This window comes from Trachurus japonicus, chromosome 15 (genome assembly GCF_045865225.1).
Source record: "Trachurus japonicus isolate A0001 chromosome 15, Traja_1.0".
NCBI classification, from domain to species: domain Eukaryota; kingdom Metazoa; phylum Chordata; class Actinopteri; order Carangiformes; family Carangidae; genus Trachurus; species Trachurus japonicus.
The window spans coordinates 24,709,760-24,722,702 of record NC_140921.1 but is presented as its reverse complement, the minus strand read 5'-3'; the positions used below and the strand labels follow the sequence as shown (position 1 = coordinate 24,722,702).

General features: G+C 41.9%; 1 protein-coding gene and 1 long non-coding RNA gene across 2 annotated transcripts in view; both read left to right on the top strand.

Annotated features, from left to right (window-relative positions):
* Positions 1-10,634, top strand: part of LOC146973775 (uncharacterized) — a 32,818-nt gene extending 22,184 nt beyond the window's left edge. Inside the window, exons 32-38 of the mRNA XM_085799325.1 lie at positions 1,451-1,527; positions 2,212-2,346; positions 2,457-2,588; positions 3,221-3,428; positions 3,516-3,659; positions 9,944-10,045; positions 10,509-10,634. Of these exons, the coding sequence (XP_085655451.1) occupies positions 1,451-1,527; positions 2,212-2,346; positions 2,457-2,588; positions 3,221-3,428; positions 3,516-3,659; positions 9,944-10,045; positions 10,509-10,634 (924 nt within the window). The remainder of the gene's footprint in view (positions 1-1,450; positions 1,528-2,211; positions 2,347-2,456; positions 2,589-3,220; positions 3,429-3,515; positions 3,660-9,943; positions 10,046-10,508) is intronic.
* LOC146973776 (uncharacterized) lies at positions 230-747 on the top strand. Its single transcript, XR_015037782.1, has 3 exons — positions 230-342; positions 429-543; positions 679-747. It is a non-coding gene; the product is annotated as an uncharacterized LOC146973776 (long non-coding RNA).
* Positions 10,635-12,943: the final 2,309 nt, after the last annotated feature.

The following is a 12,943-nucleotide window of genomic DNA, read 5'->3' as shown; positions in this document are numbered from 1 at the left end:
CTAATTTAAACATGTTAAAAAGTGATATTCAACTGACTGTAAAATGTGCAGCTGTGTGTCTGCTTCTGAAGCGGCTGCCCCTCCCCCCCTTCCCTCCCTCAGAGACAAGGTCACATGCACTTCAAAACCACTTATTATTGGACATAGACATATCTGGAGATATTTTAAAACACCATGCCATAGAGGGTTAAGCGAGTATACTGTATTTTAATTTTGCTTTCAGAAAGAAAATCCACCAGGAAATGTTGCCAAAAATCAGAAAGGTAACACTGAATATGGTCAGTGTGGCAGGGTGGCTGTGAAGCCTCTGGGATCAAGACTTGGACCAAATAATGCTATCCTGTAAGTCTCCACTCTGCATCCTTATTTCCTTATAGTCTGCATTTAAAATGCATTGAAAAAAGTTTGACCAATCTTGTGTACTGTAGCTCTGTGGTGGATGATGAGGAGTACCCAGCTGCCTCTGGGAAAACAAAGAGGGAGGCCAAGGAGGAGGCAGCACTGCATGTATATTGTGACACATCTGGCAGTAAAGCTACTGAGGTGAGTTGTAATACACACCAGTCTCTCCTGGTTTAGTATCAGGAATCAGAAATAATATGCAAACCAAATTATTTTGAAAACTGCTGTGAAAAATGGTACAATGCACAAATTGAAGACTCTCTGTGTGTGTTTCAGGCGTCGCTCTGTCCAACTGTGTGTGATGAAGGTGTCCAAGCCAAGCGGTCCTCACCACAAACTAAACTGTAAGACACTGAGCAGTATGGTTTGATACATATGTTTGACAAATATATGTTGCGTGTTTTTCTAATGTCTCTCTTTTTTTTATTGTCAAAGAGTGTTCTGTGATTCAAGAAGTGTGGAAACAGACACAAGTGACTCGGTTGTTTTCTGCGATTCACCAAACCAACCCAAGGTTCAGCTTTGTTTACAACTTTCTGACTTTATTTGATATTTTGCCGAAATGTTGCTTTCATATTTTAATGGTCTAATTTATCTTCCAATTACAAAGGATCCAAATCCTGATGTGATGCCCAAAAGCCGGTACGTCACCGTCTGAGGTTACAGTAGATGATATTGCAACAAACATTATTATCAGAATGTGACATTATGCTGCTAATAATACATTTTCATGTTTTCCTAGAACTGCAGCAAACATGCAAAACATCAGTGGAGACGGCAAAGAGGTAAAGTAGAGATTTAAATCAATCCAGTTTTTTAACAGTATAAACACTTTATGAACTTTGTAGTTGTAGTGCTTGAGACCATTTAAGGGGTGGAGGGGTGGGGGTTTAGAAGGGGCTGGAAGTGTGCTTTTTGTTTGTCCACTTTGTTTGTCTTTTCTCTTTATAGTACTATTACTATTGTTTGGAATATATTTATGTGTTTAAATAAAAACCAAACAAAAAAAACAGTATAAACACAATCTTGTTTTGTTTTGTTGATGAAGGATATGTTGATTCCTGAAGAACTTATCACAGGCAGTGATCTGAGTGGCGTGATGTCGGTGACATCAGAAAACTCCAGGTAAGGAAAGTTTAAGGTGTAGTTTGGGTTTGTGTGAGGTGGTCATCAGACAGTTCATTATCTGTTGACGAGCAGAGCTGGTATGTGTTACTGTGAACAGGGCCACAGTTTTTTGTTTTTTGTTTTTTTAAAGGACACAATGTAGTTCAGTACCTATTTAAACTTTTTTTTTTTAAGTATATTTTTTTGGCTTTTTTGCCTTTATTTGATAGCACAGTGAGATAGACAGGAAAGGGGGAGGCAGAGAGAGGGGGAATGACATGCAGGAAATGTCTGCCCGACGCGGGATTCGAACCGGGGACACCTGCGTTGAGGACTGTAGCCTCTACATGGGACGGCCGCCTTAACCACTGCGCCACGCACCGCCCCCCCTATTTAAACATTTGCTTCATATAAAATATTTTCAGCATTTTATTTTTATGTGAAAACGGCACTTGTTACTTTTTTTTCAACCACTGAACTACCATACTACTATGCACAAGCACACCTTGTGGAGTAAACTGGTTTAGGTTTCTTTCTGATTTACTCACTCTGCTGCTGCAATGTAATAGCCTACAGTGCACATCACCCAAATATCCCTTTGAAACATTAAAATGTAGTATTGGTGTACTACTACAGTATATTTACTATGGCGTTCAGTCAATCTGTATGATGTGTTGATCTGCTCCTCTTTTCATTCCACAGTAAGACATTTACAACTTTATTTGACTGCAAAGAGCGCCTTGGCAAAGGAGCCTTTGGTTGTGTCTACAAGGCAACACAGAAACTGCTGAACAAGGACTTTGCTGTGAAGATTGTCCCCTGTAAAGAGTATGTAAAGTATACAATGTTTAGTTTTTTGAATAGTTTTCTATATGTATTACAATCTCAGATCCAGCACAGGACAAAAGGTTTCATCAGATGTTCTCCTTACTCCTTAGGAACAACAGATTTTTGAGAGAGGTGAAGGCGCTGTCTGACCTCCATCACCCCAACATTGTCCGGTTGTTCTCATGCTGGACGGAGGACACAGGATACGGACAGGAAACGGACAATTCGGACGACGGCTACACCACAACAGAGTAAGTCTCATCTACCAGCAGGGCTTGAAACTAGCAGTCGCCACTCGCCATTTGCGACCTTCTGTGGTGAGACAGATTTTTAGCCACTCACCACTTGGCTAGCTAGAAAAAATGAGACTCCCAATACTGTTGTGCTCTGGCTGAAGGCTAAGGTGGCTCGCGGCCTCTGCGCCCTCTCACCCTCGGGAGGGACAGGCGCAACTGCAGACCGGCGCGTACTGCCCTCAGTGCACCCCGACGTGTCGTGTTGCCAGGGCGGGGATCGGCTCGCGTAAAAGACGGCAGGGGTCTACAGCGATGTCAGCAACACACCTCACAATAGACCATGGCGCAGAATCAAGACCAAACGCCACAAATTGATTCCGCTATTTTTTTCCTCTCAATGCAACATCGTTCCATTCATTCATCTCTGCATAGCGCTCTTACACAGACATACACACAGAGACAAGCGTGCATGCATGCCAGTGGTGCACGGTAAAAACGAAACTTATCGACCAGCATATCCAGTGTTTCCCATTAATTAACGAGTCTAACCCTAACCCAACAGGTGTTAAGTTGTTCTTTGAAACACTGACTCAGTAGAGGTGGATTAATTCACTTAAATGTGTATTTGTCTTTTCTCACGTTTCTAGGTCATCCAGTAATTCATTGCCAAAGTTCCTCTATATTCAGATGGAGTTGTGTGGTGGTGAAACTCTTAGAGTGTGGATAGATGAGAGAAATGCACATAAAAGATCAAGAGGAGACAGGAGGAGACGGGACAGCCTGGTTGTTACTCTGCAATTAGTCACAGGAGTTGAGTACATTCACTCCAAGAACTTCATCCACAGAGACTTGAAGGTGAGAGAAAGTGGATAAAATCATTTATTATATCCCACCAGTCATGAAGCCACATCATCAATTGTTGCATGTCTTTCCTCTGGTTAGCCTGCCAACATCCTGTTTGGACAAGATGGAGAGGTGAAGATTGGAGACTTTGGTCTGGTCACTGATGAGAACGACGACGATGCTGGGAACCTGATTAAGAGAACCATGTGCCAAGGAACCCGATCTTACATGGCCCCTGAGCAGGTGAGATATTCATGGACATCATCAGGTTTCTCAGTATCATTAAATACTGGTATACAGTGCCTATAGAAAGTAATCATACCCCTTTGAAATAGCTAGAATATTTGTCTTACAGCCTGAAATCAAAACCCATCAAAAGTAATCTATGACAACATCAAACTAATGAAAAAAGTTAATGACAGTTCTGAAAATTGATTAAAAAGTGGAAAAACTAGAATATCAGGTAGGGCTGTGTGATAAATCGTTAAATTACGATCTCGATTCACACCTACATGTGATCTCAATCCTAAATGGCAAAGATTCTCAATTTAAAGGGCAAGACGGCGTGGCTTGGCCTTGAAGGCATTTATTATATCATCAGAGTCCAGTTTCTCCACGAGCTCTTTTTCAAACATGAGCAGTGAGATGCTATTCAGTCTCTCAGTGAGCATTGTAGCTCTGCTGGTGGATTTAACCGGTTCACAACTGAAAACAGGCGCTCCACAGAGCAACTTGTAACAGGCAGTGTTATCAGAATAGTAAACAGTTCATGTTGGGAAAAAACTTCTTTGTCACATGAGTCCAACACTTAAATAATGGACGGGAACAGCTTACATTACACAAAACAAACGGCTGCACAATGCAAATCAGCAATGACATATGCATATTAATATGTGTAAAAAAGACCACGTTTTACTTTATCAATGCATGTCAAACAAGTTTTGAATATTCTACACAAAACAAGAACGAATTACTGAACGAACAGAGTGAGCTCAGCTGCTCCAAACATGGAAATACTTCTCTCTCTTTACGTACTTCTTTCGTTTAGAAAAATATACATCGACCTGATGACAGCTCATTAAAGAAATCACATTTTTATAACAATAACATCAGTGTAGACAGAGGCTATATACTCACATGCTCCAAAACGCTGCAGTGAGAATGGATAAAACGACTTGCATGCTGCTGTCCGCCCTACAGGTTGTTTGCTAGAGACATCTCTTTCCATTAACTATAGATCTCTTTCCATTAACTACCTTCCCAGCATTGGAAAATACGCGCTCCGAGCGCACGGAGGATCCAGGGACAGTAAGGTACTTCTTTGCCATTTTTGCAAGGTGTGGGTATTTCCCAGAACCAGATTTCTTCCACCATATCAGAGGGTTGTGATTTACAGGTATCGGAGCTTCTTGTTCGTACATGGTCATCTCTTTCCGGAGCTGCAGTGCGCCGTCCTGATCTGGCATGTCCATGCAATAGGTGTCACCAAAAAGATCCCACATTGCCACGGGAGCATCTTTTCGGACAGGTCTTTCATCTGGAGCCTGGCCAGGCTCCGTCTCACCACTGCATGATCAAGAAGTAGTAGGACAATTATAAATATGCCAACCCGCCTTTAATTTACTACAATTACTATTTTACAGTCGACTTGATTTAGGCTTTGCGATTTACACTTTGCATTCCAAAAGTTAAATTACTATAAAAAAATTTTTAATAAATACTTAATAATAATAATAATAATAATAATAATAATAATAATAATAAAGTATATATTTCAATTTTTTAAAATATATTTAATTTTTTTTACAGTTACAAATAGAGCGCATAAATGCACATTGTTAGCGAAATATAATTGCAATAAAATGTATTTTTTCACCTGGGAACGCCTGTGTCTCCTCCTGCTACCTGCAGTGTCAGCTCCTCCTCTATAGCGGTGCGCAGTTCAGTTTTCTTCGCCTCGTTCAGGTGAACTAGCCTATGGAACCGTGGGTTGAGGTAGCTGGCTTTATTGAGCAAAAGAAAAGCGTCCTTTCCTTCTCCATACCTCTTCTACAGGTCGGTGGTTATCTTGGCTCTCATTTCGGTCACTGCAGGTGGATCTGTTTGCACTGCTGCCTTGCTTAACTGAGAGAGCAGGACGTGTTTCAGTGATAGATCGGCAGAGGCAGTGGGATATTTGTCCTTAGACATTGCTTCTGTCGCTACCTTAAAGGGTCTAAGAACCTCTTCTACCCGTGGAAAAAGTAAAATAGGTTGCGTTAATTAAAAGCTTTGCATTTTCCAGCATTTTAGATAGCCTAACCAAACCTTCACACAATAATTAGGACTGTAATAAATGCAAGGAAATACAGTCAGGTCATCATTATTCATATACATATACACTAGCCTATAGGCGTAAGAGACCATTCGTTGGTAGTCTGCTCCATGTTTGACAGTTTCTTCTCGAAGATGACCGGACACAGCTGCTTGCTGCTCTGGTGCACGTTTGATCATGTCAAATGTGCTGTTCCACCTCGTGGACAGTCGTTATCAGCTGCTGTATTTTCAACCCCAGAAGTCGTTGTTTCTCCTGGAGAAGACAGTTGTCTGTGCTGGATCTATTGAAATGTGTTGCAGCCACTTTCAGCCTGCTTGTAGCTGTTTCGATGGCTCTGACAGCGAGGCCTCTCTGCACAGCCAAGTTGATGGTGTGCGCCAAGCACGGCACATTAACGGTTTCCAGATGTATCTCAATTGCATTTACATAGTTGGCAGCGTTATCCGTAGTAACAGCAGTCAGGTGCTCCTTTTTGATTCCGTATTCTTCCAAGATGCATTTAATGTACTCACCTACATTCGCTGCTGTGTGACTTTCCTTCAGTTCTTTCGTTTTGAGTACACAGTCACGCATTTCCCAGTCATCGATCCAGTGGGCACTGTGACATAAGATTTGGTTGCGATGGAAGTCCATCCATCTGTTGTAATCGCCACGTCTTTGTCCTTCAATGACTTCTTTATTTTGTCTGTGGTGCTCTTGTGTTTTTTTGCGATTCGATCTGTGAGTGTTGCCCGCGCGGGGATGCGGAACCTAGGCTTGAGTTCCCGACTATATTCCTTGAAGCCCCCCCCCCCCCAACAATGCTGATGGGCCTCATATCTTTGCATATGAAATAAACCAATTTCTCAGTGCATGCCTCCTATTTTGCTGCAGATAGGGCGGGTGGGTTCAAGTAAATGTCTAGACGTGGTTGCTTCAGCGTTCTGCAGTTGGACAGGCTGACCTCAGGGTGTTTACTGTCCAAATGTGCTCGCAGGTTGCTAGTCGCGGAACAGTAGGTTAATTCTTTCTTGCATATCTTGCATACAACTTTGTCACGGGTACTTTCTTCAATTTTGGGAAAAAAAGGAAGTGGAGTTCCTTTTTTTTCCTTTTTTTTCTCTGAGTTTACTTTGTTGGTCCTTCACCTGTAGTATTTTGGATGTGCGTGCTCCACTCCCCTTTTGTTTACTTTCTTCAATTTTCCCATCTACAGCCCAAAACCCAAAGTACCTCCAAACGGGACTTTTGAGATTCCCTGGAGTTTGAATCTCTCTCTCCTTTGTTGTAGTCCTGCCTGGCTCATTCACACTCGCCGCCATTTCCAACGTGTGACTGACGCCTGTACGGCTCGCGCGAGGCAGACATATTGGGTTTTCCCCACAAGTGTGATTTCCTGTAGCCTACATTCGTTCGATAGCTCTCTCTCTCAGGTTACTGTTATACACATACCTTAAGCAGACAGCAACAAGCTCTTTCTTTGAGAGGTCCTTATATTCGTCAGCTAAAATGGCATAGTACGTGTCTGTCTTTGCATGGAGCTCCGCTTTAATTTTTCGGAGGAGTAGTAATGCTGCAGTTTCAAGGAGATCGTTCTGAATGTCAGGGCTCATTTTTGCGTTATTTGGAAGCTCATCAAAGCGCTTTTTTATGTCAGGGTCATAATCACAAATCAGTTTGAACAACTCTAGAACGTTTCCTCTGTTCAGGCGTTCTGCGCAAAACAGCAAAATATCGATGACAACTTTCACGTGTGCCCGGTTTCTTTCAATAGAGTCTATGTAACGCTCTTGTTTGTCTTTTGTCATCTGATGTATGATGTCACAGTTTCCGCTACAAACAAGCTTAAAACATAGACTTATTTAATTTTTTTTCGGAACAATTTCTCATGTTGGGGCTTCAATACAAGAGGGACATTACAGACGAGCACTATGGAGGTATTTGGATGTTTTTTTGGTGGCCCGTTCGCAACCGTCATATGGCAGTGCAGTGCTGCGCCGAGCCCCCCTGTAACTCCGAGAAGGTACGGAGGACTCTGAAACTTCTCCCAGCCCTTAGTCGACATGAGGGTGAGTAGATAATGAGTGAACTATCCCTTTAATGTTGACTGGCTTATTATCAGCAGATCAGGTTAAAGGCTGACGTTATAACTTTAACAACATTGTCAGGCAGGGTGACTAAACGTCCTCTTTTGCCCGCAGACATGTCCACTTTTCACGTCCTGTCCGGGGCGTCCATGAAATCATGAATATGTCTGGTGTTCATTGTTTTTCATGGGACCGTGGACCCTGACGGATTAAATTACCAGATGAGGTCCGACGTACGGAGGCTGAAGCCCGGACCCGGTACCGGCCCGTCGAGAAGTTACATGTAGAAGCCCAGACAGATCCGTGGTCATGTAGGAGCTCAGAAGAACAGACAAACAGCCCAGAGAGAGAGAGAGAGCGAGCGAGCTCCCCCTCCTTGAGCAGATAGGAAAGACAGTAAAGAAGTACTACTTGCCCATCATCACCGCAGCACTGGCTGAATCTCTGAGGTCCTGCTCATCAAGCTTGTAACTGGCCGACCTGTGGTTGTTGGAGGGGGAAAAAAGGACCCATAGGTCGCGTTCAGACTGCAGGCAAATCTGATTCAAATCTGATTCCTTCTCATATCCGATTTTTAGGGCTGACTGTCCACACTGTTTTTAGCAAGTGTCCAAATCGCATTTGGCTCTGTTCAGACTGGGCCACATTATTGACCCATCTGACAGGTTGCTGTAGCAACGACGTCGGAGCGGAGGCCGTGCCTCCCGGACGCAGCGGCTGCAGCACCGGGCAGATCAGCTGCAGCACAGTGATCTGCCCGGTGCTGCAGCCGCACTACCCCACTAGTTTCAACCTCAGCCCGCCTGGTGTGTGTGTACGTGTACCAGAGACTGGTGGGCGTGTGTGTGTGCAGCCACAGAGACGGGAAACTCCAGCACCCCAGAGCAGGGGGCAGTTTGCATAAAAGAAAAGTAACAAGAGGGAAATTGATATTTAACTGGAGCTCACGGGACCGTACGGGACCTGTAACACAGTGACAGCGCCGCGGAGAGTGACGTCACGGACAGTCAAAACCGAGTGTTTGGAGCTGTTCAGACTGAGACACATCTGTCCAAATGCGATCTGAAACTACCTCCTGGAGGTGGTTTCGATCCGTTTTGCAAAAATCGGATTTCATGTGATTTGGGACTGTTAAGACTTAAAAAGAGCCATCCAGTTCCAATCTGGATGGGCTAAAAATCGGATTTTTGCTGGCAGTCTGAACGCGGCCATATTGTTCACGCGGCTCGAACCGCTGTGTGTGTGTGTGTGTGCTGTAAAGTGTGTGTGTTTGCCTGCTGTAAAGTGTGTGTGTGTGTGTGTGTGTGTGTGTGTGTGTGTGTGCCTGCTGTAAAGTGTGTGTGTGTGCCTGCTGTAAAGTAAGTGTGTGTGTGCCTGCTGTAAAGTGTGTGTGCCTGCTGTAAAGTGTGCGTGCCTGCTGTAAAGTGTGTGTGTGTGTGTGTGTACCTGCTGTAAAAGATGGGCTAATTCTATAATCATAGAAGGCTGAAAATCTCAGGACACATCTGCTCCAATTATTCAGCAGTGTAAAGCTAAGGGCTGTGTGGGCCTTCCAGCAAACTGTCTTCTTTATTACCTAGTTCCCACATTAGCGCCGTCATGTTCTTTGTTTACAAACGGCACGTTGTGCTGTATTCACGTGTTGGCGGAAGTTCCCAGTTCCCGGTTTGCAAGCCGTCCTTTCAAACTTTTTATGTTCGTGTTTCTATGGTTTATATGTGTAACATGACTAATGGGTAAAATATTGTGGATAAGACGTTATTAAATCATGTCGGCAACTACCAAAATTATGACCGAGTTGTTTTCCGACATGAGGGAGTATTCTGATGATTTTTTTCAGTCAGAAAGTGGTTTTCCGATTATACCAAGGCCACTTGAACGCAGCATTCACTGCAGGCAGTTCAGGTCCCATGTAATAGTGAGAACAGAGCGCTCGGTTAAAAAAACGACCCACACCAAGGCCAGGGCTGACAAAAATAGGATCTTATCGGGCCGATAATTTAATGATATCAGAATTTTTGGAATGACGTCATAATTTCCTGATATCGGACTAATATATATCGGAATAAGGAAAAAATACATGAATATAAAAACGATCTGCCTTTTTCCTTTTGTTTACATGCTGTGTTCTGGTTTTACCACAGGAGAGGGAGACGACTTATGACCGAAAAGTTGACATTTTTGCTTTGGGCCTGATATACTTTGAACTTCTTTGGAAAATCTACACTAGTCAGGAAAGGGAAGAGGTAAGTTGTTTACAATACAAAGTTGTGTCATTAATAAGTGCCTGTGGTGTAATTTCAAAGATATCAGATGTGTGAAGTTGTGTTTTTGTCACTTCCAGGTTTGGAAAAGTGCCAGGCAACAGAATCTTCCCAAGGACTTTTTAAGCAACTTTCTTGAAGAGGTTTGTCAACATTTTATCAATGTATTTATAATGGACCCCATCAATATGAAATGTGTTCCTAACTAACATGTTACACAGGAAATTAGTGTGTTTATTAGGGATTCACTCCAGTTGCTTTGTGGCATGTCTACACAGAGTGCATGTCAGCTATATCTCCCAAAATATCTTCAGTAAATAATAAGAAAACAACCTTTTATGGCTCCCAATGTACCCATGTGGCAGATACAGTGATGAAGTAATACAGTTTCAATTGATTGCTTAGTAGCTGTTTTTTTTTAACTATTAATATTCTTGTATTTCAGTTCCTCATCATAAAACCCATGCTGAGTGTGAAGCCACAAGACCGACCTGAAGCAAATAGCCTCAAGACAGACCTGAAGAAGTACAAGGAAAGACTCAACAGTCAACGCTCTTTTTGGTCTCACTGACAGATATTTGTGTAGGAATTACCCCCATCTAGCGGTGCGGTTGCATATCGGAACGGATTCTTGACAACAGACGCTGCATGTAACAGGATAAACAAGCATCTATGTAAACAAGTGTTCTGCTAGCACGAGGCAAAACAATACAGGCGTGACAGTATGTTGTCATGGTGATGTCGTATTGTTTACCTGACCCACGTTTTACCGTCTTTCTCTCGTCAAGTAAAATGACATCCGGTTGGTTTGCCGACGGCGTCATTAAGGTGCCTGACAGTGCCTCCGTCCTTCCTCACACTACACAGTGGTGACAGTTTTAACAGGCGCTACCTGGAAAACTTTCTCCCCGAGCCGACAGCTCCGCTGAGTTTCTGTGGTTACCTACGGTCACGCTGCCACTGAACGTAAAAAATGGCGATGCAACATGGCAGCCTCGGTTCGGTGCATCGCCCACGAATGTATTTGTAACGACTTGTAACAACTCATTCTAAGGTACGAGAAAGCTTTCATTTGTATGCGGGTGTGATTCGACTTCAGTGAAATACTGTATGTATTTATGAAAGTGTGACAGTTGAGGGTCCTGTCACTATGCCTCCAATTACTCATGCACCTTGGCCAAGGGGATGTCCCTTTGCAGGGTATCCGCGGGGTCTTGAAAAGTATTAAAAGGTGATAAATCAATTTTGGGAAAATTAAGACCCTTAAAAAGTATTAAATAGTTTTTTCACGACTTTTTATAGTCTTAAATTTTGAAGGTATTTTTTCTGAATTAGCTGTCCAATAGTTTGAGTCCTAAAAAACATTCGTTTTTAAAATGAATAAATTCACACACTTTTACAAAGATGAACCAGTACATGTAAAAGAAAAGAAAATTGTTGTTTTTGTTTTGTTTTTTGATCAACTTTGCCTTTGATTTGTTATCCCAGCCTATTTTGAATTCTGGTGTTGTATCATAGTGGTCTATAGTCTTTATCACAAACTAAAACTGTTAAGTTAAAAGTGTCACTGATGTAAATGGTTACAGCTTGAAGTGGCGGTGAGGTATTAAAAAATATTGAGAAGGTCTTGAAAAAGTCTTAAAAAGGTATTAGAATTAACTTCAAGATCCCTGTATATACCCTGCTTTGGCCAAGTGGTTAGCACACATGACTGTTCCCTGGGAGTTGCCACAAAAGCAATATTTGATTGATTTGATTTTTGCTAATAAAAAGCCAAAGAAGTTACATAGTGGGGCTTTTTAAGTGTTTTAGATCGGAGTAGCCATCTTTTGCACATGGTGTAACTTTTGACTGGTCAATTATACAATAGCTGACTGTGAGCCATATAAAGGTGAACCAGGTTGTAACCCTTTTTTATTCATGTTGAGCATATCATGAAATAAAATGTGTGTATTGTTTATACATGCGACGTGTAGTCAACAAATCAAGGAATTATCTTTCTCGCACATAATATTCACACTGCCAATTGCATTTCTGCTCTCTGTTTTGCATGTTTAAAATCTGTTTGTTTCTTTTGTTTTTTTCTGTTGTTCTCGCCTTCGGGCACTCTGTCCCAAAACATGAACGAAGGAAGGTTGAAGACACCTTTTAATCAGGCTTTTAACTAATATTTTAAATTATTCTTATGTGGTTTTATCTTGGTTTACGTTGTTGCCTCTATCTTGTGTTTAAGATGACATTAATCTTTAATAATTGTATTTGTTTTATTTATCATTGGTACTATTTTATTTATCATCTCCTTTCTTTTTAACTACTCACTCTACTTATCTTTTGTCAGGGTTTTTATCCTATCTTGTGTTTTTTGTTTTTAGCTTTTTTGTGTGGAGGGTGGGAGGTAGGGCTTTATTTGTAATTGTTTTTTCTATGTTTCTATTTCTTTTTTATGTGTAAAGCACTTTGGGTTGAATGTCCATGCATGAAAAGTGCTATATAAATAAAGTTTGATTTGATTTGAAACACTTCTGTGTAGCTATTATCACTTTAAGTACAAAGATAGGCAGAATGAGACAGTTCACCACGTGAGGACAGCCTTTTACTTCAACTTACTTTATTTTCAGTTTTGACTCCATGATTTCCATGTGTAGCCTACTGTCTGATGACCATTGTGTTTTGATGACGGCAACATGAGAGAAACAGGAAATGCATGATTAACAGGAAGTTGTTTTTTATTAACAGGAGGTAATTTGCTAAAAACATGCACTGTTGGATTTTGATACAAGTGAAAGGACAATCTACCAAATCACTTGTTTGATCAAAACAAAAACAAAGCTACCATCCACGTGTTAAAGCTCATTTGTGGATAGAAGTCTCTATGGACTG